A 27,217-nucleotide genomic window follows, 5' to 3' on the forward strand; every position below is an offset into this window, starting at 1 on the left:
CAGGCGAAGAATCGGCCAACCCTTGGGTCCCGGCTGCAGCTCGCACCGCCTCCTCTGCGCATGTCAAACGACACGTGCGTCGGCTCTGTGTGTTGTGTACTGCTATACTGCGACTCAATTTGTAGACAATTTGATTTTTCTAAGCTCCTGTGGAGTTTCACAAATAGTTCGTAAATGGGAGGCATTCAAAAGAAAAAGGTAGGAGTTGACGTTTCGCTAATATAAGACACGTTAATACCGACATCAGACTGGCTGTATAGGTAGCTAACGGAGCTAGCTAAAGTTTGTTTTTCCTCACCAGCTACTGGGAGCAGATTAGGATGTGAAGTTGATAACTTAACTTTTGATAACTTGACGGTTTGTGTAATCTGATGGTCTGTTGTTGTTTTATAGTTTGAGCGGGGTTCTGCCACCAACTACATCACCAGAAACCGAGCTCGCAAGAAGTTGCAGCTGAGCCTCCCAGACTTCAGGTAACTTAACGTCACGGGACTAGTTGTGATATAATTCCAGTCTTGCATCTGGTGCATATTATTAAATCACAACGTGTTTACGATGTGTGTCATACGGTTGTACACACATCTACTATAACTTTAGACCATAACAACGTCTACACACATGGCTGTGGTCTAAAGTTATGTCTGAACCATTCAGATCTTGGTCACGTTGGTGACTATACTCTGGATTATTTGAAGCAAACTAAGAGATATCCCTTTTATTTTGTCGATTCCATTCACGCCCTAATGTAGTAAAACGCAAACTGCTGCCTCTCCACACAGTTCCCCTAATTAAACCTATTGACTGTTGTTGAGAGGCGCACATGCGACACAGTGCAGTCCATCCTGGACAACATCAGACACCCCCTTCATGACATCCTGGAAGGGCAGTGAAGCAGCAATAGTGGGAGATTTCTCTCACTACGCTGCAGGACTGAGAGATTCAGCAGGTTGTCCCCACAGCCATCAGACGCCGCTGTTTATGCTTAAATAATGCTTAAATACTCACTTGTAAAATTGTAAATTGGTCAACTGTACATGGTTTTACATGTTATTTAGTCTTATACATATTTCCAGTCTTCCTTCTCCTTTTGCACTGTTGATTTTGTTGGTGTGTTCGTTGATGTCTGTGTATGTTTGTGTACAAGCTACTGGACACTCGAATTTCCCCCAGGGGATGAATAAAGTATTTTTCTATTCTATTCTAAACACTTAATTTTTTCCAAGTGGAGTGTAAAGATTGAAACAGTGAGTTTAGTAGCTCAAAAATAAAGGCACTCACATTAATATACTGTAAGTTCAGTAAACAGTCTTAATTTATTGTTAATATATAATTAGATGTTTTATTTCATCTTTTGTGTTGTAATGAATCAGTCAATAGTTATCTTTTGGTATTAAATAAGAACATTAAGTATCAGAAGTCTGTTGTTAGTTTCCAGACTGCACTTCTCAACTCCTGTATCTGCTCCTAAGCTCAGAAAATATTGAGATTTTTTTTGTTGGTGTCCAGCTGACAAGGCCGCTTAGAAAACAACCATGTTGTAAACAAATTATTTCTGGCCATCTCTGATTTTCAGGCGACTGTGCATCCTTAAAGGCATCTATCCCCATGAGCCAAAGCACAAGAAGAAGGTGAACAAGGGCTCCACAGCCCCGAGGACCTTCTACCTGCTCAAAGACATCCGCTTTCTGCTCCACGAGCCAATTGTCGCCAAGTTCAGAGACTACAAGGTATTTTAAATAGTAGCCTAAATCAGTTGTCTCTTTAGGAAAGTTGTTTTAAATAGTTCATTCCCATTTATTAATAAGCTGGTATCCCCTTTACAAAACACGATTTAGATCAGGCATTTCTATCAATTAAATTGTGTAAAATTGTTCCCTCTTTAACAATATCTTTCTGATCGTATTTTACTGAAATTATCTTCACTAATGCTGTAACAGATGAATAAAAGCATATTGTGCTTTATTTTAACAGATATTTGTACGCAGACTTAAAAAAGCATATGGTAAAACAGAGTGGTCTGCAGTGCAAAGGCTGAAAGAGAACAAGCCGACCTATAAATTGGACCACATCATCAAAGAAAGGTAAGGGAGTTGTTCTCCACACACCAACAGTAGTCAACGCCAATGACAGTTTTATCTGAAAGGACGTCCTGGGAGATGCTCTTTATAAAAATGATAGCATGTCACACGTTTTCCACATCTTCCCAAACAGTTTTTATCTTTTTAAGATAAGAGGAAAATAAAATTTTTATCATATTGTATTGCTTCATTGGCTTTGCTGTTGTGCCAGGTACCCAACCTTCATTGATGCCCTCCGTGATATCGACGACTCCCTCTGCATGTGCTTCCTCTTCTCCACCTTTGCCCGAACAGGAAAATGCCACGTGCAGACAATCCAGCTGTGCAGACGCCTCACTATTGAGTGGATGAACTACGTCATTGCATCTCGTTCTCTCCGAAAGGTACAAGTTGTCAAAACAGCGAGGGTGGTCATGGGGTCGTCATATGCGTAGATTGATCTGTGTTTTATAATGCCCTGAACATTTGTCTGTTCCCGACAGGTTTTCATCTCCATCAAGGGAATATATTATCAAGCCGAGGTGATGGGGCAGCTCATTACATGGCTGGTGCCTTATCAGTTCTCCCATGATGTAAGTGCAGGTTGATGAAATGCAGTCCGTAGTGACTATGCTATTAATATCGTCTGTCTTTATTACTATGGGATTGCTCTGAATGTTCACACATCAAGTGAATAAGCAAAGTTGAAACAACTAAAACTAGTTGTTACTTTGCTATGAATTTTTCATATGTATATTGAGTTTACCATTCAAACTTTGTTGAACGTAAGTTTGTTGCACTTTCAGCACCCAACAGATGTTGACTACAGAGTAATGGCAACTTTCACAGAGCTGTACACAACTCTCCTGGGGTTTGTCAACTTCAGACTGTACCATTCCCTCAACTTGCTCTACCCACCAAAGGTATTGTTAAAAAATAACCACAAAGGCCTTTCCCTGTAGTTACAGTAGTCATTGATTTATGACTTGATTACACACTTATGCTATATTTATTTCATTTCTTTGTAGCTGGAGATTAAAGCGGCGTCAGAACTAGAGGGAGAGAATGAGGATGACTACGCTATGAATTCAGAAAGCTACTTAGAGGTGAGTCTTTTCTATTTTTAGCAGTTTCTATGGCCGGACATTGCTTCTTAGTATATAACCTTTATGATTGGATTATCACACGGCTTTTTTATCACACAGCAACACTGAGGTTAACAAGGAGGTTAGACAAGGATATTGTTTATGATACTCATATCACACTCTGTGCTTTGTAACAAGAAATCAGGATAAACACACGCTTTGGAATTTTATATCCACTCGCCTCAGTTGTTCTGGGTAGAAAGCAGGAACCTCAAATACACATCTCTCCAGTGAGATATTAACAGCATTGCACAACATTGCACACGAGACATGGAAAATATAATTACAAGAGAGCTAGAATGAGAAGTTCCAGCTCTCATTTCCCGGCATCTGTCCAGCTGTGTCACAACTGTCATGACTTTTGGTTTTGGGGATGTTGAGCTAATGGGTGATACCCTTTCCCTTGTCTGTAAAGATACAATACAAAGGGGGGATGGGTATAGGTGCAACTGTGACATTTATAGACCTCACCCTTTTCTGGTTATTCAGTTTAATGATGTGTCTGCAAACACTGACGAGTTTGTTCCTGTGATTTGTGGCCGTGCAGAAACTGTCGGCTCTGAGTGCCAGCCTGGCCCGGGTGGTTTCTTCTGCAGAAGAGGAGGAGGCTCAGCTCGACCAGTTTCCGGTTGAAGGGGTAAGAAAAGCAGCTCACAAATGATATTATTTCATTCATCTTACGTGTTTTAATGCAGAGAATTAAACATTGTCATTGTGACAATTATTATCCAAACATACAGAAGAACAACAGTTGAACTAATTGGTCTCTGGAGGCAAACACATTTTGTGTCACACATTTTGGAGTCGAAGCTTTTGAAGATGTGAGACTGGGGATTTACAGCTTTATGTTTGGTTGCTATGGACAAGAGGTTTCTCACCCTGGGAAGCTTGTTTTGCCCAACTGGTTTGAAGTTATGAACTATTGACACAAGTTCTCAACAGGGACCTTTCCAGGAATCTAGAAAGGTTAGGTTAGGTTTCATTGGAACTATGAAACCCAGCCTCTAGTTCAACTGAGGAAAGATTAAAGGGTGTAGATTAAGGAGCGTTCAGTGTTGTCGTCTTTGAGTCTTCACTTTAAGACTTACCTTAGAGCCCTTCATATCTACACAAGTAGCAGGTCCCTTTCCATTAACTTCCATTAACTTCCATTAACTACTAACGTTTGTATAATAGTTCACAACGGACAAACTTAACACTGGCTCTAGTTTGTTGTCTTGTTTTTATTTCCCATTGACTGATTTGTCTGTGAAGGTTCTCGTCATCCAGGTTATAGTGTATCCAAAAACGTTAAACAAAAGGCAACTTGTAAAGGCAACTTGGTTGCAATCTGCTGCCTCGCCACTAGATGTTGCTTAACAGCTTATTAATATTTTAGCAGTTAAATGCATTAAAAGAACTCTTTAGTAATAAATTAAGTTCCAGTGGGTTTTTAAATGTTTGCAGGTCTTGGCTGAAGTGACCATAATTTTTATTTAATACTTGTGTCCTTGTATTTGAGGTAATTTTAATGTGCTCTTACACACTAGTGTAAAAGTGGATGTTAATCTGGTTATAATTTGCATAGATCGAAATATAGTAAACACATGACCGTGACCATTGTTTTTCTTTCCTGAAGAGTTATCTTTAGAGTTAAACTACAGACTGTGACTTTGTATTTCTACGAAGGCCAATGAGATGCATGCAATTAGATATATTAATTGTGGAGGTGACCTTAGTACCCAAACACCACAAACCTGGTGTTGGACCAGGTTTGTTATTTTGAGATGTTTTTCTTCTGGGAGTCTTGTTTTTTTTTCCTCCATATTAAATCCTGTGTAGTGTGCTCTAATCCACCAACAGCTGAACAATAATTGACAGAATTCACCCTTCAGTGATTGTTGCCACCATTATAGTGTCTTTGAAAGAGAGCTGTCCATGAAAACTTTAAATTCATTACATTTTAAATGCCACGATTCTAACTAATAAAAACAAATCATAAATATTCATTTTCAGGAGGACATAGAGAAGTTGGAGGCCAGAGAAAAGGAGCTGAAACTGCAAGAAGCCCAGAAAAAGATTTTTGAGGGGCTCAAGTTCTTCATCAACAGAGAGGCGCCCAGAGAGTCGCTGGCCTTTGTCATCAGGTTCGTAAGAGAAGCCGCATGTCTGTGTTAGTGTTTCTCAGTTTCCCAGGTCACGGTAAATCTTAAAAACAAACCTGGACAAGCTGCAGTGAAAGCCACAAGGCATTTAGAAACAACTTCCACATCAAACTTGTGTGTATTTCCGCTGCCTTCCAGGTGTTTTGGTGGTGAAGTGTCCTGGGACAAGTCTGTTTGCATTGGTAGCACATACGATGTGACGGACGAGACAATCACACATCATATCGTCGACAGACCTAACATCGACAAACAGCACATCAACAGGTGAAGAAATGTTGCCCTTTTTAACATTTACGTGCAATTTAATCATGAAGAATTCACTTTTCTTATACATCTAACTTGATGTAAAGTGTATTTGACAACAGGATGTCTGCTGGTTGTGCTCTTTGGACATTACCATATCCCATACAATGCCTCCTTTCAGAGGACTCTTTCTTCGCCTGAAAGCAGCACTGTTCTTTATCATGTTTGAATCTATTTGCTCTGTTCTCTATCATAAGGGGGAAAATATGTCACAAAACAGAGAAAGATCACACTGTCATGGTTTCATTTAACAAACAGAAAAAAATGTACAGTCGTATAATAAGTGTCTTAAGCCCATTTTCATATTCTGGCTGTTTCAGGTATTACATCCAGCCTCAGTGGGTGTATGATTGTGTCAATGCCAAAATGCTCTTGCCCGTGGAGGACTATTTCCTTGGGGTGACTCTGCCCCCTCACCTGTCTCCATTTGTGGAGGAGAAGGAAGGTGACTACGTGCCCCCTGAGAAACTGAAGATCATGGCCTTACAGCGTGGAGAAAAATCTGGTACAGAGCATTTCACTGATACTTCTTTGTTCACACTGCGCCTTTTTTTTTAGTTTTAACAATGTTAAATTAGTCCCTAGAAATCTTTATCCCAAACACAAGTCACACATAAGGATTTAGCATTTTATATATTTTTCTTCTGCCATAGCTAATGAAGAAGAGGAAGAGGAAGACGAGGAGGAGGAAGAAGAAGAAGACGACGAGGAGGAAGGCGAGGAGGAGGAGGAGGACGAAGAAGAGGAAGACGATGTGGAGGAAGAGAAGAGTCTTAAAAAGATGGAAGAGCAAAGATCCCAGGGAAAGGTAAGAGTTATTTGTCATTTGTGTCATCTCGCAGTTTTGTGAACGCGTGTAATCGTTAACGACTCGTCTCTCGTCCCGTCAGTCACTGCAGGTCAAAGTCACACCTGGAAAAGTGAAGGTGGAAAATCCAGAACGTCTGGAACAGGAGGAGAAAGCCGAGGAGAAACGTCTGGCCATCATGATGATGAAGAAGAAGGAAAAGTACCTCTACGACAAAATCATGTTCGGAAAGAAAAGAAAAGTCAGAGAGGTGCGTTTGATTTTGCTGTTGCTCGAGGAGGAATTCTCATGTAGATAAGAGTGTGAAAAGGTGACACATTTTTTAACACTGAACCATCTATAATCAATACTTGGTGCCTTATCAGGGACCAAGAATGTTTGGTAGTATTGTGCAGCTGCTGTGTGCAGAGCGTGCAAATCCCCCAAGTTCATTAACCTCAAAAATGCCTGTGCGACTGGTGTTGAGTATCTATTCATTGACTGCACTTGTTCTCTTCTTACAGGCTAACAAGCTCGCTGCTAAGAGGAAAGCTCATGACGATGCTGAGAAAGAAAAGAAGAAAAAGACCAGAAAGTAACTCATTCTTCAGACAGACTTTATGTGTTATGAGGTTGACATTGGATGAAATCTGTCAGTGTGTTAAAGAGCTCTTTGTGTGAGTTCCTTGCACCATAGTTTGGGTGCATTTACTGCTACATTATTTTGAACTGAAATGCAGGATGTGTAATTATTGATGTAAAAGTAAGTGTGATGTCATAATTATATCTGTATGTACCATGCTCTGCTATTCTACATTAGATACATTATTCTACATCAAGTCATCTTCCACTTTATTTTAAAATCTGTACTTAAAACTGTGTTTTCAAGTAAAACTGTTGCATATTAAGCCTGGTTCTCGTCATCTTGTGTTATTTTCAGCCTGTAGGTGCTGCTCTAAATCCACTGCGTGCTTGTATTTCAAATTAAAGTTGCCTATAGAGTGCAGTGGATGTCATGGACAAGCAGGCTCTTTGCAGTATTGCAGCTGACTCGTGCAGACAGAAGGAATCTAGCGTAAACAGCTCAAGGCTGCCGCTGTGTTAGCCTAGAAACAGGATGCAGCCTTATGGGTCAACATGGGGCGAACAGAGACTCACTCATTCTGCTGCCATGAATTTCAGCATGTGCTTGCCACCACCAAGGCAGTCGATATCTGTTTGTCTGTCTTGGACAGCGGTGTGCTGGGCCACTCCTCCTCATCCATAAAGATAATTAGAAACATAAAGGTACCAGGATGTACCAAGAGGGCAGATAAGTGAGTTATTTCCATGGCGTAATGCTATATATGCTACATTTGGCCGGCAGCGTAATAGCTACAGGCTAGGGTAGCGTTACATGACCAAGAACAAAGAGTTTTCTCAAGACATTTGCATTGACATTTACATGGCGCCTTGTATGCATAATGTTTTTAAAGTTTTGGTTTATCTTTGTGTTCTCGTCAAACAATGTGACTCACGTTATCAATGGTTATTTATAGGAGCCATTCTTGATAGAACAGGTCAACTAAGGATAATGAAAACTTGCAATGTCAATACAGCACGTGACAAAATATTACTTCAGTTGACTACAACTGGCATCAACACTGACTGGACATTGATCTCTTTTTCTTGTAATCGCTGGGCATCGAAGATGCCTTCTGAGGCCAGGCCTCACCCCTTCCTCTGCCCCCAGATCTGCATTCCACGCGTGCCCACCCAGTTCAGGTCTCAGCCTGGCACTCTGAATGTCTGTAGGCAAGGCCACTCCCCGCTGAACAAAGGCAACAGTGTCGTGCCCGAGCCTGACAAGTGTGGGATGAGCAGAACAGATCCAGTGCGCCTTCCAGGAATCAGGCGTTGTGCGGATCGGTGCTGAGCGAAGACGTCGCTCACGTGTGTTGGATGAGGCACTGAGGCCACATATGGTGACATCCTGGCGCACAGATCCAAATATACTCTTCACCCGTGGCGGAAAGTTTATTTCATTGTCTACACAAATGTCTGTGTTACTCGAGAATGGCAGCTTCACAAGTGTAAGATGCTGCCTACTTTAGCCTGCAACTTTTTTTTTTGTCCTCCCACATGTAAAATATTGATGGCTTGTAAGGCAGCTTCACAGTCCTCACAGCACATGCATACACACATCTTGTCCAACGGGCATTTCAAACAGCACATACACAGAGCAGTCTTGATCGACTGGTACAATTAAAGCCTTTGTGCCTTTGGGTTTCTGCATTTGTTCTTTTTATGGTGTTTCTCTCCTATCAGCTTGCAGCTCAGACTCCAGTGTCCCCACTCAAAAGCCCTCTGTATGTAGACACAGAGTGGGGACTATACAGCTTCTCTCCTCCCTCTCCCTCTCTCCCGCCCTCTCTCCCTCCCTCCCCTCCTCCTTTACACTCACTGACAAGTGCATGTCCCCTGACATAAAGCCTGACGTCACAGGTGGCTAGATGAGCCTCCCTGCAGCGCTCGATTCGGCGATATCAGTTTTGGGACTGGAAGTTGAGGGGGAAGCAGCACGGAGCCCGGAAGGCATCAGGTGTACGGGCAGACAGGCAGGAGAGAAAGAGGAGAGGAGAACCAGATGAATGAGCTCAGTGGCACCGGACATGTGTTAAGAGGAGTACTATGCTTTGCTATGTGCGAACCGAGATCAGAAATGAGAAAGTCAGTGGGAGGGAGATGAAGTTGTGGTAGTTATCTGGCAGTGGATGGATAAAATGCTGCTGGGAAAACAACACTTCCACTAGTTTCTGTTTGGATTTATGCTGTGGGTAAGAACTATTTCTCTAATCTTTCGAAAATGTATTTTCTCAGAAATTATGCTTTGTAGTGTTAACTTTTATTGTTACAGCCTCAGGAAACAGGATTATTACACGTGTGTCGTTATACTTACCATCACCATGCTGGCAAGGAAATGTGTTGAACATAATTTGCAAATGAAATCTTTCTTTGTTTGCTCTTAATATTTATTCTCAAAACAATGTTAGTCTGAGCTGTTTATTGTACCGGAAGATTCTTTTGTGTGGGGCCATGCAAAGCTCAGGGTAAACATTTTCAGGACAAATGTTAGCTGTAGCATTGCCATTATTCAGCTCTAATGTTAAGTAAACGGGTTAACAGTCAAGATAATGGAGGAAATTATGTTTTTATAGACATGAACAAAAAAAATAGAAGTTCATATCTCTCCCACTCTCCTAGGGAAAAACAAATATAAACAATAGTGTCAGCTAGCATTAAAACATAAGCTTTTTATTTGTCTGGATTTGTCTGGAGTCTGGGATCTCAGGATTTTATTCCTATAGACTTCTCCAGGAGCCACTTGCTGACTCAGATGCAGTACATATGTAATGGAGTAACCTTTGCCACCTGGAGTTTAGAGCTTTATGTGACCTGATGCAACCCAAACACAGATCAAGGCATGATATAAGATATAAGACAAAGACAGTATTTGTTAACAGCTTTTGTGTATTTCTATTTAAAAGAAAAAAAAATGTTAACAGCTTTTGTTGTCTTTTACTCATTTAGACTGGAGAACTGGTAGTTAGAGGGTTGAACCACTTCCCCTAATTAAATGGACCAAAACAACAATTTGAGAGTCCACTACTACTTACATCGTACATCGTACGTCGTCAGCAAAACGAGGGCCAAAAGTAAAAGTACTCTGCAATAAAAATGGCACCTTTGTACTGTTCATTCATTTGATTTAAGTGACAAAAGTGTAGCTAGTTATTAAAGACGTAACATACACTTCAGTAGTTTGATTGTGGTCATGATCGTGGGCAAAGAAAAGCAAGAAAAAACATCAGAAATTAATAATAATAACTTTTTTTTTTTTATTACAGACTTGTTTTTGTTTTGTTTCTTGCATGTGTGAAATAATAGATTTCACCTTCTTTGACCGTCAACAAAGATGATTATGTTACTGCATTAACCTGTGATTAACAAGTTGCGTTTTATTGGTCAGTCCACTGATAGTATAATAGCGGTGGCAGTCGGAGACGCCGTTGCTGCAGATTGGCAGGTTGTTTACCACCACCAGGGAGTGCCTGTTGTGACAGCACTAAATTGCCTGTAACATGCCACTGCTTCCGAGGTGCAGATGAACACTGTGCCAACAGTGTTTGGAAGCCAAGTTTCTGACTCACTTTCCACACTGATGCTGTCTCTGGAAAGGTAAATCAAAGCAAACAACCCATTATTCTCTGGTGAGGCGTTTTTATTTTTTTGACTGATCATAAATCCCCATATCAGTGTTGACATAACAATAAATCACATCTGACTTTCAAAATATGTTTTGATGAATGCAACTAAATGTCTTTAAAATCAGTAGACAGCATCTTTGTAAACTAAGTGGGTTTTCAACTTCTTTATTGTTAGATGAGGGAATATTGCTCAGTATTATTGCGTTTTCAACTACTGAGAAAGACATAGAAATTTGAAATGAAGAATTTATATAAGACCAAGCAGACATTGTGCATGTTTCCAGTCTAAAGTACGCTGTCATTTTCTGCAATTTATGATTCATTTTTAGATTTATAGTTTTGGATTTGAATCCGGCCTGGTGTCGAAGTCTTAAACTTCCATGTCTGCATGAATGACTCTGCCTTAGTTTTGTATGAAAAGCAGACCACAATTAACATTTTAGATTCAGGCTTATCATCGAAGCGTTGCAGAAAACTGCAAACACAGCTAAAAGAGCCATTTCTCCTCTTTGTCAGGGCTCTATGAAAGGGCCATTGTGGAGCTTCCTCTCTGCCATCAGAAGAACCTCTGATGGGATATTTCTCCTGACAAAGGTAGATCAGCGAGTGTAAAAAGCACAATTTGTTAATCAAAGGTTAATGCAGTAACATAATCATCTTTTTGACAGTCAAAGAGGGTGAAATCTATTATTGCACACATGCAAGAAACAAAACAAAAACAAGTCTGTAATAAAAAAAATAGTTATTATTAATTTTAGATTTTTTTTCTTACTTTTCTTTGTCGATGATTCACCTCATGACCCCACTTTTCTTTAAAAACTAGCTACACTTTTGTCACTTAAATCAAATAAATGAACAGTACAAAGGTGCCATTTTTATTGCAGAGTACTGTTGTATATTGATGTGCTGAAGAAAGTGTTCACCGCTGACAGGTCTTATCTTGTATTTAAAAAGATTTATTACAAGAAAGAACAATATCAAAAACTCTTGCCAAATCTAAGAGAGCTTCTGGCCAATCGTTGAATCCTCTCTCTCGTTCAGCTCTCACAGTCACCTTATATATGATGGCTATTCACAAACAAAACTTATCACCTTACGTCTAGTTAGTTTTTACGAGCTGGCATCTGGTAAATAACCTGTTGACCTTTAAACTTCATACACACTTCACAAACACAGGAAAGGGACAGAAGAGAAAAACAATAAGATAATATACTACAGTACTTTTACTTTTGACGCTCGTTTTGCTGACGACGTATGTTTTCTAAAGTAGTAGTGGACTTTCAAATTGCTGTTTTGGTCCATTTAATTAGGGGAAGTGGTTCAACCCTGTAATTACAAGTCCTCCAGCCTAAATGACTAAAAGGCAACACAGGCTGTTAACATTTTTTTTCTTTTAAATAGAAATACACAAAAAGCTGTTAACAAATACTCTCTTTATCTTATATCTTATATCATCCCCTGATCTGCGTTGGGGTTGCATCGGGTCACATAAAGCTCTAAACTCCAGGTGGAGAAGGTTACTCCATTACTTACGTACTGTAGCCGAGTCAGCAAGTGGCTCGCCTTACACACAGTCTACAGGGGGAACACAGTATCCCTTTCCACGGTAGTGCATTATTTATTTTGTGGGCCAGCTGAGAAACACGGGGTCGGTCATTTCATTTGTCAGGTGTGCTATTTTGTGGCTCATCATACAATGTTAACTACACCCTGAGTTTTAAATGTTTATGAGGTAGACTGCCAAATGATGTAGGTTTTCTGGAAAAGTCTGTCATGAGTTATTTCCCCCTCCTGGACAGAAATTAAAAAAGTCTGCCATTAGAGATTCAGTTTCTTGTTTTATTCAAGCAACCGGTCACATGAAAGGTCTGCGGCTAAGAGATACCACTGTCATCCTCGAAATCAACCAACACCACTTCAGCTATTGTAGTGAATTGCTTGAATTGGTTTTCGTGTTTTTGTTTCTAAGATTACAAAGATTGTAATCTACGAAGTCATTTTACAGTTACAATGGTATCATAGTAGAGGTATTGGCTTTCTAGTAGCTTGAAAATAAAGAGGAAAAGGGGTGTGCTGAACTAGCACAAAGGACATGAAAACCACATTGGTGCTGTCTATGGAAATGATGATGATGAAAATGTTTCTCCTCTGTTTTTAAGGTAATCTTAGACTCAGCTGGACCATGACTGGGATACAAAGGAGGCAGCGGAGGTCCATGTGCAAAGGCCTGGTCCTGGGCACTGTCCTGACCAGCTGCATGATCCTCGTTTACTGTCTCTCCAGCCCACAGATCCACTTCGATTTTCCTGAGTAAGACGTGACTCCGGTTCAAACGTGTCCCACAGTGACCGTCATGCAAAATATTCAATATATGAAGTTTCAGAACACGTGTCCTCATCTTGTTTTCCACTTTGCAGTGTACCGGTACCGTACTCCTGCGCTCACCTCCCGTCTCAGCTGCACCCCAAACCAATCACCAACATTTCACAGAACAACACCAGCCAAATGTGCGCTCCTAAAGTGGACGTTATGTTCATGAAAACCCATAAAACAGCCAGCAGTACCTTCCTCAATATTCTTTTCCGCTTTGGAGAGAAACACCAGCTGAAATTTGCCTTCCCCGACAGCAGGAATGACTTCTTGTATCCAGCTCTTTTCCAGCGTTCTCAAGTCAAAGATTACAGACCTGGAATGTGCTTCAATATTATCTGTAATCACTTGCGTTTCAATGCACCTGAAATCGACAAGTTGCTCCCTATGGACACAGCCTATATCACTATTCTGCGGGACCCTGCAGAACTTTTTGAGTCATCCTTCCACTACTTTGGCCGGCTGGTGCCTTTTACCTGGAAGATACCAGGTGATGACAAGCTGTCTGAGTTCCTACTTGACCCCCATAAGTACTTTGACCCGGAGGGATTCAACTCTTTCTACCTCAAGAATCTGCTCTTCTTCGACTTTGGACACGACAACACTCTGGAGCTGGATGACCCACGGGTAGAAGAAGGAATCAAGTCCATCACTGACCGTTTTCAGCTGGTCATGTTGGTGGAACACTTTGAAGAATCACTCATCCTCCTCAAGGAGGCCCTCTGCTGGGAGATGGATGACTTGCTCTTCTTCAAGCTCAACGCTCGGAAGGGATCCACCGTGTCTAAACTTACCCCCGAGCTGCGGGCCAGGGCCCTTGAGTGGAACGCTATTGACTGGAAGCTATACCAGCATTGCAACCAAACTTTTTGGAAGAAAGTGGACGCATATGGACGGCAGCGTATGGCTGAGGACGTGGCAGAGCTCAGGAGGAGGAACGAACAGATGGCATCTATCTGCATTGAGGGGGGTCGAGCTGTGGAGCCTGGCAGCATCCAAGAGACGGACATGCAGCCCTGGCAGCCCTTGGGAGAGAAGTCTATCATGGGTTATAACTTGAAGAAGAATGTGGACCAAGCTAATGAGAAATTGTGCCGCAAGATGTTGATGCCAGAGATTCAGTATCTAACTGAGCTCGGGGTGAACCTCTGGATCACCAAGCTGTGGGGGCATGTTCGTGATATCATTCACTTGTGATTAGGTGTGTGGGCAAGAGTTGCCAATTCAACTCTGAAGGACTTTGTCTGTGTTTCATTTTCTGTCTCGCTTTGTTGAGTGGTCCAGATTCAGTTGTTTGCAGTATGTGTTGATTGTGCACTCTAATGTATCTGAAGGGTGCTTAAGAAAAAAAAAACTTGCTGACCTCACAATCTACAAATACTGAACCAGTTGACTTAGTATTGTTCTCTGTTTGTGGGTCAAGCATTGCAATTCCCTTACTCTCAGCTGGTTCTAATGGAGTGGTTGAGTGAAAAATGACGTCTAAGAATAACTTTCTACGCCCTGTGATTGAATGCGGAGCCTTTGTTGTCATCACTGCCAAAGTCTGCCGCTTTTTGAAGACATGGGGGGGAAAAAAAGTACATCACATGAAAATGATATCAAACTTTCTGGTGTCCGTTCCACAAAATGTTTAAATTCTATGAGACTTGTGCAAATAGTTGTGAAAATACTGAATGTAAGTATTAGATGCAACTTTACAATTTATGGAGGACAAAATTAGCTGTGATAACAAAAGAATTAAAAAAGAAAAAAAAAAAGACACATACATATGAGCAAATATGGACCAGATAAACAGTAAAACACAGATTTGGTTAATAACATTATTATTCACATTATTCTGTTTCATGGAAAATGTCTGGCAAATAATATTCAAAGAAATCAATAACTAAAAAAAGCATCTGTGGTTCTATGCAATCAAAAACCATAATATTATACTATTACTCTTAATTACATGTAATCTCACCTGCTCTTTTGCCAAGTTTGTTGATGGGTTAATTTTGTTGTTGCACTTGCATAGTGAGCCACACCCTAAAAAGTATCTGCAGTAACAAGAGAAATTAAATTGAGAAATGCATTTATTATTTTTTACTTGTCAACACACCACATTGCTCTCTCAGTACTTGTTTTGTAACCATTGGAGCCTATTCCATCTGTGATCTAGCAAAAGGCAGGGTACACCCTGGACATGTCTCCAGTCTATCACAGGGCTAACACAGAGAGACAGACAAGCATTCACACCTAGGTAGAATTAAGAAACACAAGTTAACCTAACGAGCACGTCTTTGGATGGTGTGAGGAAGCCGGAGTACCCGGAGACACAGGGGAACATGCAAACTCCTCACAGGAAGGCCCCAGTCAGATTCAAACCTAGACCTTCTTGCTGTGAGACATCAGTGCTTTGTGTCCATTCACCAATATAACAATTTATTCTGTTATGCTGCACATTTGATATTTTGTTTTGTATCTCTTAACTGATTCTGTTCATATTTTATTAATTCGCTGATTTTGTCCTCCATACAATTCCCCACTGCCACAAGCAAAATATGATAATCTTTATACTCTCAATGTAAAGGGAAAATGAAATACTGTACGTAGTCTGTGACTGAGTATTTCATCCCTGTTACCACATGTGTAATGAGTAACAGGACTGTTATTGACTTTTTGTGTACGAATGTATTGAACCTCACAACATCTTTGAATAAGATAAAGAATATTACTTGCTGAAATATTGAGCTAAGTTAAACTGCAGTGCGAACGAATAATGTGAGAAGATTGGCTTGTTAAATGTTAGTTTGGGTTTCAGTTAATATACCAAAGTGACAGCAGTCCCTCACTGACCCATTAAAGTATTTCTTTTGTTGATCAGTGTTAGAAAATCCTGTGAAAATAAAAAATAAAAAAATCAACAAGGCTGAGATTTTGTATTTTTTCCACCTAATCTTAACATGTTCTCATTATTTGAATACAAGGAAATATATATTTGTGTTAATTATATCACTTCAAGTATATCAATATGTTGATATTGTACAGATACACAATTCACAGTATACATAGGAGCAATTATTCTACATGGAGATTTTGCTACTAATAATTATAATAATAAACCTTTCTCACTGCAGATATACTGACATGTTACAACAGGAAAAGAAGACTAGTAGTGTTAGCAGCGATTTGTGAACTGCTGTTCTTACCATGACGTCAAAATGCAAATATGATTTGTCTACAGTCGTGAACACTGCAAAAGTACAGTCAGCAGTAACGAAAGCTACATTTCAACATTTAGAAAAGGAAATAATGGATAGTGGTCTATGAAGGTCAGTATTTGTCTGTTAAGGTATTTGTGAGCTCAGTAAACACTTAAGGGAAAAAAAGGTCAGAAAGTTTGCTCCCATAATCACGGAAGTCCAGACATTTATAGTGACTTAATCAATAAACCATGCTACAGATGGTGACAGAATGCACATGCATGCATGCACAAACAAAATGTCTGCTTTATCTTCATACCAATGAAAGCAACTGATAAGAACAACACTGGACTATCCTCCACTGGAGTATGCTTATGACCCTTTATTCATGTGTCATGTAACGTTTACTGCACATATCATTAATATTTACTTAAATACATCTTACAGTTAAAAGGCTTGCAATTTATATAATTTTAAAAGGGAAAAGGTAAAGGGAATAATTCTTCATAAATAAAAAATACGTCATAAAAATTGTAAACATCTGAATGGAGTATAAAAAATAATTTATACTAATCATAAAATAACGACATATAAGTATGGGGCAATTCAGTAAGATAAGATAAGATAGTACTTTATTGATTCCCACTGGGGAAATTCAAATGTTACAGCAGTACAAACTAACTAAGTTATAATGCAGTAAATACTTTATTATATTGCTCCTTTTTTGTGTTTGCTGTTTGTTGTGATTTCAAATGAAGTTTAAAACAATTTTTTTTGGGGGGGGGGGGATAAATCTGGGGTGTGATTTCATTTTTTTTTTGGATAATGGATAATTTACTTGGAGTTGCCTTTGGAGACAGAAGCTCGGAATAAGGCGATAACTTTCTTTATTACTTCGTGTAATTATGTCAAACTATTATTTTGTACACCGTTTACATGGAATAAATAAGAGGGTTAAGGTGCATTGCATCCTCTGGCACTGCCTGGTTTATTTTACATTACAGGAAGTGAAGTGCTCGCGGGGGCGTCCGTGCTCTGTGATGACAGCAGCACCACTCTTGTTGTGCTAGTTTAGCTTATGTGGCTAATGCCTTGCTACGCTCACTTAGTTGTCACACTAGCGAAAGAGTTTAACGCTTTTAATCGCGCATGTTAGAGCAATGTTAGCAACTATCCTTTAACTTTTTGTAGCTGTTGCTTGTTTCGCAGTGTAGCTTTAGCTCAAACGTAGCTAGTAGGTTTTTTTTTAGCATTGCTAGCAGGCTAACTGTTAGCCGAAAGAGTCCTGGCTGTAAGTTAACCCGGCGGATATTATACAAATGTCGCATTAAATTAGCGGTGTCGGCGTGGTTATCTCTCTGGTAGTGGCTGGATGACTGTCGTGAACGATGTTGTCAGCTGAGGACGTCCCCACAGATGAGTGGCCCTGAGACCTGATTCATCCGGATGACTTGGCAAAATGTCCTGCAAATCTACTAAAGTGGCACCGAGTGTTGACTTCGACCACAGCTGCTCCGACAGCGTGGAGTATTTGACTCTCAACTTTGGCCCGTTTGAGACCGTCCATCGCTGGAGAAGACTCCCTCCGTGTGATGAGTTTGTTGGTGCCAGGTAACATGTTGACAGATGAGGAGCAGCAGCATCTCCACTTCACCTCAATGTTCACTGACTTGTATTCACCGTGCACTTCGTGTGGCTCCTCACAGGCGCAGCAAGCACACAGTTGTGGCTTACAGGGATGCTATTTACGTGTTTGGGGGAGACAATGGGTGAGTGCTTGCTAAGACACATTGTGGGGCAATTTTCTTTTTACGCTGCGTACAGGTTGGTCACACATGTGTGTCATCCCGCAGGAAAAACATGCTGAATGACTTACTCCGCTTTGATGTGAAGGACTGCTCATGGTGTCGGTGAGCATATGTATAGTGTGTAGACATATGTGATGTACAGATAGATTGTAAACTGTGATTTAACTACAGTTTGTCACATGTTGTACAGAGCTTTCACCACTGGAACGCCGCCTGCTCCCAGATATCACCACTCCGCTGTGGTCTACGGCAGCAGCATGTTTGTTTTTGGTAACTTTAAACCTTATTTTATTCAAAAAAAAAATATATATATATATTATTCATTCAATTGTTTTCAGACTCTGGTGGTTTTGCTATAACGGTTGACTGGTTAATTTCAGGGGGCTACACTGGAGACATCTACTCTAATTCAAACCTCAAAAACAAAAATGACCTCTTTGAGTACAAGTTTGCCACGGGACAGTGGACTGAGTGGAAAGTGGAGGGAAGGTATATTACTGTATTTATTTTTCTTACCGTTGTTGCATGTCTTTGGATAGATTTGATATCGGTTCATTCAGAAATACACATTACACTGATTTAGTTGTGTTTGCTTAGAACTTTAGGAAACAAGTAAAAACATTTAAAAAATACACAGTATTTTATTTTGTCTTATCTGGGACAATCACATGCACTACTTTTAAATGTTACTTTTGATTGTTTGGGTTTATAAAATCTGTACAAATATTTATCCGCCCTGCCGTTTGTCTCTGTCTTAGTTTGCCAGTGGCCAGATCTGCTCACGGGGCAACAGTCTACAATGACAAACTGTGGATATTTGCTGGCTATGATGGAAATGCCAGGTACGCTTAATAATGTTTTTCACATGTCACACATATTGACTTTTACACATAATCGTGAATGATATTTATCTTCCTGTTTATAGGCTGAATGACATGTGGACCATCAGCCTGCAGGATCGAGAACACGCCTGCTGGGAAGAGGCTAGTTTAATTAGTGTCCATATTTTAAAGCAAAGACCATTAAAAGTTAATCACACTGAAAACATTTCATTTCTGCTGATGTCTTCATTTCTCCTCTTGTGTTCATCAGATCGATCAGAGTGGTGAGATTCCCCCTTCATGCTGCAACTTCCCCGTGGCCGTATGCCGGGACAAGATGTTTGTGTTTTCTGGTCAGAGTGGAGCCAAGATTACCAATAACCTCTTTCAGTTTGAGTTCAAAGGCCACATGTGAGCGACCGTTATCTTTAACTTAGTTACACACCCTGTATTAACTAGTCACAAGCACATGGAACTCATTAGTCCGTCTTTTCAGGTGGACGCGTATCCCAACCGAACATTTACTGCGGGGCTCCCCGCCGCCTCCCCAGAGACGCTACGGACACACGATGGTCGCCTTCGATCGGCACCTGTATGTATTTGGAGGGGCTGCCGACAACACTCTGCCCAATGAGCTGCACTGTTATGATGTGGACTCTCAGACCTGGGAGGTGATCCAGCCCAGCCTGGATAGTGAGGTATTGACCAAATAAATGTACAGCGAACTGTGCCAATAGATATGGTGGTGGATGAATGATAACGCAAATATGTTTTGTCAGGAAGGTGAATTATTGAACAAGGACGCAATGGCCCTGTACTTTTCCACTCCGCCTGGGCTTTTCCTTGTTTTCTGTAATTGTAAACTCAATTCAATTCAACATTTCAGTGAAAATTCTGCCTTTTGCATTATTATTATTGAACTTCTGATTCAGCCAGATTCATATGATCATCAGATTTTCTGGATATTTTTACGACTTGGTCATGTCATTAGTGTGGCGCTCTTTAATAGCCTTCCTTTTAACACATGTGTTAGTGATTCCTACGGATTTTAAGCAGTGCTTTTGAATACTGTCCTTACACTAGGTTCCTCTGTCTTTGTCCCCTCAGATGCCCAGTGGGAGACTCTTCCATGCTGCCGCTGTGATTCAAGATGCCATGTACATCTTTGGAGGAACAGTCGACAACAACGTCCGCAGTGGAGAGATGTACAGATTCCAGGTTAGCACCAAGCTAATTGATTTCTTAACGATACAAACATGATTATGTGTTCAAAACCCTTCCCTGGCGAAAGAGAAAATCAAACACGTTTGTTGAAATGTTACTCTTCCAGTTCTCATGCTACCCAAAGTGCACTCTCCACGAGGACTACGGCAAACTGTGGGAGAACCGTCAGTTCTGTGACGTGGAGTTCATTCTGGGCGAGGTGGGTCTCTCGTGTCTGTGTGTGAAACTGCTGCAACGCATCTAAGCCGCTGATTCAAATTACGCGCTGACTTGTACATCATTCACCTGTTTTTTTCCGCTCCTTGTTTTGTTGTTTACAGAGGGAGGAGAGAGTCTGGGGGCATATTGCCATAGTGACTGCAAGATGTCAGTGGTTGCGGAAGAAAATCCTGCAGGCTCGGGATAGGCAGCGACAGGTCCGAGCAATGCAGCATGTGGACCTCTGAGACAACACGAGACTATTAGTGTTGTCACTTGATATTTATATGTTGAACTTGTTAATGACAAATCAGACAGAGGCAACAGTCACCGGACACCAAGACAACACAGAATTGTCATGAAGGGAAAATCGTTGAATCACAGAACTAACGTTGTATCGGTAAAACCACCAGTGTCACCATTCGAATATCAGTCCAGAATAAATGTTCCAGTTAAGGGAGGACGCAGCTGTGCTCCACTATCACATACTGTACTGTTAATGTTAAAGAAAAGATTGTGTTATTATTTCTATATTGTGTATTCATTGAGCAAATACTCGAAAAATTAGAGAGGTTACAGTATCAGTTTATTTGCTTTTGCAAATAACTTGTTCATGAAACTCAGTCAATCATTCTGTGGTGGAAAAGCTACAACAACAAGGTGCTGGTGCTTTTTAATGCAATAGATGTGCACACATGAGGGAGTACATACTTATATAAACAATTGTAACAGAAGAGGTTTGCATGTAGGGCTGGAACGGTTAATGATTGAAGTGTTGTGTAATTTGTTGTCTTGCAGAAGACGAAGCAGGAGAGCGGTGAGGAGAGTGATGAGGGAGCAGCTGGAGGCCCGAGGGATATCCCAGCAGGCAATAGGCCATCGAGCACACAGCCGCTGCTGGAGGTATCCATCAGGGAAGCAGAGGCCCAACCTTTTGAAGTCTTAATGCAATTCCTCTACACGGACAAGATCCAGTACCCTCGCAGAGGTAACTGTGCTCATAGTTGTCGTGGTGTGGTGGTAGCTGCCGTTACTCCGATTAGAGAAAAACCTGTTATTTGTTTCTGTCCATGTCTGTCTTCACAGGTCATGTCCAGGACGTTCTCCTAATAATGGACGTGTACAAACTGGCGCTGAGTTTTAAGCTTTCCCGTCTGGAGCAGCTGTGCGTGCAGTACATCGAGGCTTCTGTCGACCTGCAGAACGTTCTCAGCGTTTGTGAAAATGCCAACAAGCTGCAGCTGGACCAGCTCAAGGTAGAAGGTTTCTACTGACCTCCAGTGGCTGAAGTCCAGAGTCTTCATTCCACTCAGCGAACAGATACGCAGAGTAAAGGGAATTTGTCTTTTCATTTTGACACTAATAGCTCAAAATGATTTCTTTCTTCAGGAACACTGTCTCAATTTTGTGGTGAAGGAGTCGCACTTTAACCAGGTGATCATGACGAAAGAGTTTGAGCGACTTTCCACCCCACTCATAGTGGAGATAGTGCGCCGAAAGCAGCAGCCTCCTCCCAGGTTGTACTCGGACCAGCCGGTGGATATTGGGACCTCCCTGGTGCAGGACATGAAGGCGTACCTGGAGGGAGGCGGCCTGGAGTTCTGCGACATCATTCTGCTGTTAGACGGTCACCCACGGCCTGCACATAAAGCCATACTGGCAGCCCGGTCCAGGTAGAGACTGCGCAGACTTCATGCTTTGAATATCTGCTTCTTCTTCTTCTTCTTCTTCTGTGGACTGTGCTTAGAAGTCGCCTCCTGTAGATGTGTTTACATGTGACGTGACCGGTGCTTGTATTCCTCAGTTACTTCGAGGCCATGTTCCGCTCCTTCATGCCTGAGGACGGTCAGGTGAATATTTCCATCGGTGAGATGGTCCCAAGTAAACAGGCCTTTGAGTCCATGCTGCGTTACATCTACTATGGCGATGTCAACATGCCTCCAGAGGATTCCCTGTATCCTTCTCAAAGTGCTTGATACCAATTCACAGACTTAGTAGTAGGCAGAGCCTGCTGTAACAACAGAAACGGACAAGCTTTGTAAACACAGGAGTTATGGTGGAGTATTCTCAAACAAAACAGCCTGACATCCTGACAAATATGCAGACTATGCTGTCCTATGGAGAAACATCAATTACTTTAGTACAGTAAGAACGAAAGAGTGATGGAGCTGCCGCCTCACAAAGAAAGAACTATTGGTTTAAGCAGCTTATGTCGTTTAGAAATCCCTCTAAATGTCTTATAAGAGATATAAATGTACCATATAAATAGTTTTATTTAAGATAAACATGTAAAAGTAGTGTGGTTTGCAAAGCTTTGCTTTTCACAGAAATAGCAAAGAGTTGAACCGGAGTTTTTCATTTCCTTGACTCTTTCTAAACAGCTATCTGTTTGCTGCACCATATTACTATGGGTTTTCCAATAACAGGCTGCAGGCGTACTGCAAGCAGAATCTGGAGATGAATGTCACTGTGGAGAATGTCTTGCAGGTATTTATGTTTTCACCCAGGGGGCAGCAGTGACCTAAATGGCCAGTCCTGTCTCTTAGTTGCAGAATGTTTTCCATTAATCATGTCTTCACAGATCCTGGAGGCTGCAGATAAGACCCAGGCTCTGGACATGAAGAAGCACTGCCTACACATTATTGTCCACCAGTTCATCAAGGTGGGTGGGCTTGTATCTGGAGCCTTCGGGGTTTGCTGCCCACTCAGTGCAGCTGAGCTAACCCTCTAGTCCTGTCTTCTTTGCGGGAGGCTGACACCTTTGGCCTCCTAGTGGATCACCCTCCATCTTCTACGTAGAGAGAAGACTGTTTACAGCCTGGCCGGCTGTACAAGCAGCTCGTCATGTAACGTTGAGGGTCAAAGTGGCACTCTGATTATTGTTTGTTATCCAAAGAAGCTACGAAGAACTCAATTTTCACTTTGAGTGTTAGCTCTGCTGTCAGTATTTCCGTTAAGCTTCTTTGTGTTATCTTCATTTTTCGTGCATGGGCAACCAAGTGCTTCTTATTCCCTATTTTTAATCTAATTGACTCATTGTTCTGTCTTTTGTTCTGGCTCATTTTTTCATTTTATTTTCTACTCCCCTCCCAAAGGTATCCAAGCTCCCCAACCTGCGGTCTCTCAGCCAGCTGCTGTTGTTGGACATCATTGAGTCTCTAGCTACGCACATATCAGACAAACAGTGTGCTGAGATGGGCTCCGATATTTAGGAAGACTCTTTCCTCCTCTCACAGAAGCCATAAATCTGTGCTGCACCTACTTCTAGTCATTCCCTCTTCTCAAACATGCAGTATTTTTTTTGTTGGACCTTGCATGTCTCCAGCCCCATACAGTAGATGCCTTTGATCCATGCTGCATCAACTTGTTTTTCCTCTCTGCATCTCGGTGAGGAGAGAAATCAATGAAGGAACCTGATCCAACAGTAGCTTATTAGAATAGTTAAATGACGCATAAATCCCTTTTTTTTTTTTTTTTAATTGTTTTGTTGGTCATTTATTTATTTTGTACAGAAATCTACTTTTTGCAAGGTTTATCTTCTCATTATTTACTTTTGAATTTTTGTAATTTACTGTATGCGTGTGTAGATTTCATACATGTGTGTTTTCAGCTCAGCTCGGATCTGCTCTCAGTAATCTCTCAGAATCACATAATCAAAGTGTACCATTAAACTGATCATTTACTCATCCAAGTCTGTATTCACCACTTGTATTATTCTCAGCTGTGACACAAGGTTAAATGTCCTGAATCCAAAGCGTCATATGAAAATAATAAGAACGTATGTCTGTGTCTGTGTTGTCATTGTTATACTAATCACCTTATACCATTACTAACAGACACTCTCTTTGTCCGTGCAATTTAGAAATGTGTTTGTGACATCAGTATGCTGTTGTTAAATATTTAACCATGTGGGTTTCACATATTTAAAGCCTTAATAAACCTTCTCCTACAAATTGAGCTTGTGTGGTTCCACATTTTGAACTGTAGTGCCTCCTGTGAAATGCACAACCAGTGGAGGCTGAAACCCATACAAACATTTTTCTTTGTGATCCCAGTGTGCGTCTCGTAGTTATTGTTATGGTTTCTGCACAACCATCTTGGCAGTCTGTGAGTGCACAATAAAACGTGGCAAAATTTGAGCGAATGTTCTGCTGAAATCCTATCTTGATGTTTTTGCTCTATCGTCAGATGTTGCACTGGAGATCAGTTTGTGTTGTCACACATATCTACCTCTAAATGCTGCGACCGCCCAAGAAAAGAGCAGATATAAATTGTGTCTGTCTGCATTAAATCCACCGTAGAGTGACTGACCCCTTCAGTGGTGTAGTCGCCATCCCTGCTTTTAAATAACTTTTTAATTCCGCATTGTTAAATATCTGATTGAGCTTTTTTCCCCCCAAAATGTTTACAATTGCAGTGGATTATTCAGGCCATCTGTGGAGATCCTTTCATCATGAATACTAGTGCAAATTTCATATTCTTACATAGGCCGCAACTGTTAGCTAAAGCCGCTGTAATTCATACGCCATGAGAAAGAGCCGAAGGTTAATCCTTGACCTTTCATCAAATTAGCTCTGTCCTTCAGGGGGGTTTCGGTTTCCACAGATCCATGGATGATAAGGTCAGACAATGAATTCCTTTAGCTTCTGCAAGTTTTTGCAAAGGTTTTAATTAATGCAAACGAATAAAAGTAAATTAAGTTTGACAATTTTTCTGAAAGGCTGCATCGTCTTACAGGTTATTTTTTCAAATACGTGCATCTTTACAATATTTCCAACACGTCATTAAAAATATAAAAAAGACACGAATAAGATGGAAAATGTAACATGTTTAAACATTCTTTTATGGGAAACGTTTGACCTAAATGCTAAGACGCTGGATGGGAGACTGGGTTTTCTGTGAACCGGGAGTTGTCCTACAAAATCTGTAAAGACCCACAGAGGAATCCACAGTCTTTTGGACTGTTGTAACCATCACTGCAGTGAACACAAAGTGCTATTCATGGTCCAGACACTTGAGACACTTGGCAAGTGAAAAGCATACATTTTGATTTCTTTAGAGTGTAACTGTCTTAATTAAAATAACGCCAAAGACTCACCAGTGACACAAAAAAAGAAAAATCTGATTTTTTATTTATTTATTTATTTTTATTTTTTTAAATGGAATGAGTTTCACAGCCAGAAAGAAACACACTATTTCTGTGTCCCACCTATGCCCATCTCTCTCATGTTTCATTCATTTAAGTCCACTTGTGCATGCACACAGCCCTGAGTCCCAGTGGAAATATCTGGTTTCATCTAAAAACAGAGTTCATTGTTCACTGTCATGATATTGAAGACTGAAACAAAACAGTAGTTTATTAAGGACGCTGGAGAAGTGGGCCGTCCAGGTTTGTCCAGCAGGTGGGACGGGCCACAGAGCCACCCTCGGTCTCTTATTCTCTGTCACAGACCTGAACAGCAGAATATAACAGCAGAGATTTTGCATGCGCGGACGTCAAAGATGGTTTTTCTAACAACTAAAATGATGCAAAGGACTGCACTGTTTGTGACGTTTGGGGGCTTAGTCACTTCTCTGATCACCACCTTCCTTCCCCTGTGGAAGACGATGAACTCTGATCTAAATGAAGTGGAGAACTGGTTCTCGGGGCTGTGGCACACCTGCCTCTACACAGAGGAGGTAGGAATCCAGTGTAAGGCCTACGATTCAATCTTGGGACTCCCGATGGACCTGCAGATCTCCAGGGTGCTCATGTCGGTGTCTATAGGCACCGGAGGCTTAGCTGTGCTGGCTGCCTTCCCCGGTCTGGAGGGGGTTGAGATGTGCATGGAGCAGCCGGGCATAAAGAGAGCGCTGATCATCTTCAGCGGGGTGCTGTCATGGGTGTCGGGACTCACCACTCTGGCTCCCGTCTCCATTGTGGCCTACACGACTGTGGTGGACTTCTGGAACGAGGGTTTTCCTGATGTGATGCCCCGGTGGGAGTATGGGGAGGCGATGTTCTCCGGCTGGTTTGGAGGTTTGGCCCTGGTCATCGGGGGGACCCTGTTCTTTGTAGCTGTGTGCATGGGGGACTATGATCAGCGGCCACCAAGCGTGCCAAACAGCCCAAAGGTGAAGCACAGGACACAGCACTACCTGAAGACAGAGGTTCTATAGCTTTGCTATCAGCATGAGTGATAATGTAATTCAAGGCACAGGGTTAAACATGTTTTATATGTTAATTTCTTTCTGGATTTGTCACTGAAAGTCACTTCTATAATCTGTGTTTATCCTAAAGCATGCAAAGTGATTCAGCTGTAATGGAATGAATGAAATGTGAGATTATGAGCAACAGTTTTTATTCCTAGATGAATAGAATAGCACAACGGTTTATTTAGCAGTAGACATGCAATGCACTGTAAATAGAATTAACAGAACCGTGAATTCATTTTCTTTTCAGTGATTGTACTTGTGACCTATAGCAGTGTTTGTGATGTTTCTTTCTGTTTATTCAGGCAAGTAACACTTAGGTAAATTAATGCGATGCATGAACAAGGCAAAGTAACGAGCGCGCACATTTGTTCATAGTGTGACAAATGAAACTTGTACAATGTAGAGCGATGCATGATGAATAAATACTGTCTTTGTTCATGCACAAGCCCCTCAGTTTACTGGGGAACCTGATCTGATCAAGGATGAACGTGTCTAACATCAGTGGTGTGCAGGCTCGGAGAGCCCACTTCCAGGCCAGAGGGAGAGTTGCATTCCAGTGCTGCAGCTCCTCTGTGCTGAATTTCGTTTTGGGGAGGGACTTGGCACCATCAGCTCCTCTTAATCCTTAATGCACTCTGCCGAACACTGTGATGCACATTTTTGCGGATGTCACAAAAAAGAAACGATACAGAATAAAGTGCTCAGATCAGTCTGGCGCCGGTGTTTAACA

General features: G+C 41.3%; 4 protein-coding genes across 4 annotated transcripts; all 4 read left to right on the plus strand.

Moving 5' to 3' along the window:
* The first annotated feature begins 30 nt into the window (after positions 1 to 30).
* pes (pescadillo) lies at positions 31 to 7,344 on the plus strand. The gene is made up of 15 exons (XM_047593049.1): positions 31 to 198; positions 394 to 473; positions 1,574 to 1,727; positions 1,972 to 2,081; positions 2,290 to 2,461; positions 2,561 to 2,650; positions 2,864 to 2,980; positions 3,086 to 3,163; positions 3,750 to 3,839; positions 5,198 to 5,328; positions 5,485 to 5,610; positions 5,970 to 6,154; positions 6,303 to 6,457; positions 6,540 to 6,707; positions 6,961 to 7,344. The coding sequence occupies exons 1-15, from the start codon at positions 175 to 177 to the stop codon at positions 7,033 to 7,035; spliced, it is 1,755 nt and encodes a 584-aa protein (XP_047449005.1). The 5' UTR covers positions 31 to 174; the 3' UTR covers positions 7,036 to 7,344.
* A 1,565-nt stretch (positions 7,345 to 8,909) lies between these two features.
* On the plus strand, positions 8,910 to 15,962 carry gal3st1a (galactose-3-O-sulfotransferase 1a). Its single transcript, XM_047590780.1, has 3 exons — positions 8,910 to 9,252; positions 12,843 to 12,993; positions 13,101 to 15,962. The coding sequence occupies exons 2-3, from the start codon at positions 12,866 to 12,868 to the stop codon at positions 14,248 to 14,250; spliced, it is 1,278 nt and encodes a 425-aa protein (XP_047446736.1). The 5' UTR covers positions 8,910 to 9,252; positions 12,843 to 12,865; the 3' UTR covers positions 14,251 to 15,962.
* Positions 15,963 to 17,242: 1,280 nt separating this feature from the next.
* On the plus strand, positions 17,243 to 24,249 carry lztr1 (leucine-zipper-like transcription regulator 1). The gene is made up of 19 exons (XM_047592647.1): positions 17,243 to 17,852; positions 17,948 to 18,010; positions 18,095 to 18,151; positions 18,240 to 18,319; positions 18,430 to 18,538; positions 18,808 to 18,891; positions 18,975 to 19,032; positions 19,142 to 19,281; positions 19,367 to 19,568; positions 19,978 to 20,088; positions 20,201 to 20,293; positions 20,415 to 20,510; positions 21,091 to 21,280; positions 21,379 to 21,548; positions 21,682 to 21,965; positions 22,097 to 22,246; positions 22,674 to 22,779; positions 22,874 to 22,954; positions 23,388 to 24,249. Exons 1-19 carry the CDS (start codon positions 17,701 to 17,703, stop codon positions 23,502 to 23,504), a joined length of 2,343 nt encoding a protein of 780 aa, XP_047448603.1. The 5' UTR covers positions 17,243 to 17,700; the 3' UTR covers positions 23,505 to 24,249.
* Positions 24,250 to 25,450: 1,201 nt separating this feature from the next.
* On the plus strand, positions 25,451 to 27,197 carry cldn26 (claudin 26). Its single transcript, XM_047591473.1, has one exon. The coding sequence runs from the start codon at positions 25,795 to 25,797 to the stop codon at positions 26,449 to 26,451; it is 657 nt and encodes a 218-aa protein (XP_047447429.1). The 5' UTR covers positions 25,451 to 25,794; the 3' UTR covers positions 26,452 to 27,197.
* The last annotated feature ends 20 nt before the right edge of the window (positions 27,198 to 27,217 follow it).

The sequence above is a fragment of the Mugil cephalus genome, chromosome 8, assembly GCF_022458985.1.
Source record: "Mugil cephalus isolate CIBA_MC_2020 chromosome 8, CIBA_Mcephalus_1.1, whole genome shotgun sequence".
NCBI classification, from domain to species: Eukaryota; Metazoa; Chordata; class Actinopteri; order Mugiliformes; family Mugilidae; genus Mugil; species Mugil cephalus.

What these genes read in the sequence shown, in the direction of transcription:
- pes (XM_047593049.1), top strand. Translation starts at nt 175, where the DNA reads ATGGGAGGCATTCAAAAGAAAAAG. An exon ending in GACCACATCATCAAAGAAAG is followed by an intron (nt 2,082 to 2,289) that starts GTAAGGGAGTTG and finishes CTGTTGTGCCAG; the next exon opens with GTACCCAACCTTCATTGATG. An exon ending in AGAAAAGAAAAGTCAGAGAG is followed by an intron (nt 6,708 to 6,960) that starts GTGCGTTTGATT and finishes CTCTTCTTACAG; the next exon opens with GCTAACAAGCTCGCTGCTAA.
- gal3st1a (XM_047590780.1), top strand. Translation starts at nt 12,866, where the DNA reads ATGACTGGGATACAAAGGAGGCAGCGGAGGTCCATGTGCAAAGGCCTG. An exon ending in ATCCACTTCGATTTTCCTGA is followed by an intron (nt 12,994 to 13,100) that starts GTAAGACGTGAC and finishes TCCACTTTGCAG; the next exon opens with TGTACCGGTACCGTACTCCT.
- lztr1 (XM_047592647.1), top strand. Translation starts at nt 17,701, where the DNA reads ATGTCCTGCAAATCTACTAAAGTGGCACCGAGTGTTGACTTCGACCAC. An exon ending in GTGTTTGGGGGAGACAATGG is followed by an intron (nt 18,011 to 18,094) that starts GTGAGTGCTTGC and finishes GTCATCCCGCAG; the next exon opens with GAAAAACATGCTGAATGACT. An exon ending in TTTGAGTTCAAAGGCCACAT is followed by an intron (nt 19,282 to 19,366) that starts GTGAGCGACCGT and finishes CCGTCTTTTCAG; the next exon opens with GTGGACGCGTATCCCAACCG.
- cldn26 (XM_047591473.1), top strand. Translation starts at nt 25,795, where the DNA reads ATGGTTTTTCTAACAACTAAAATGATGCAAAGGACTGCACTGTTTGTG.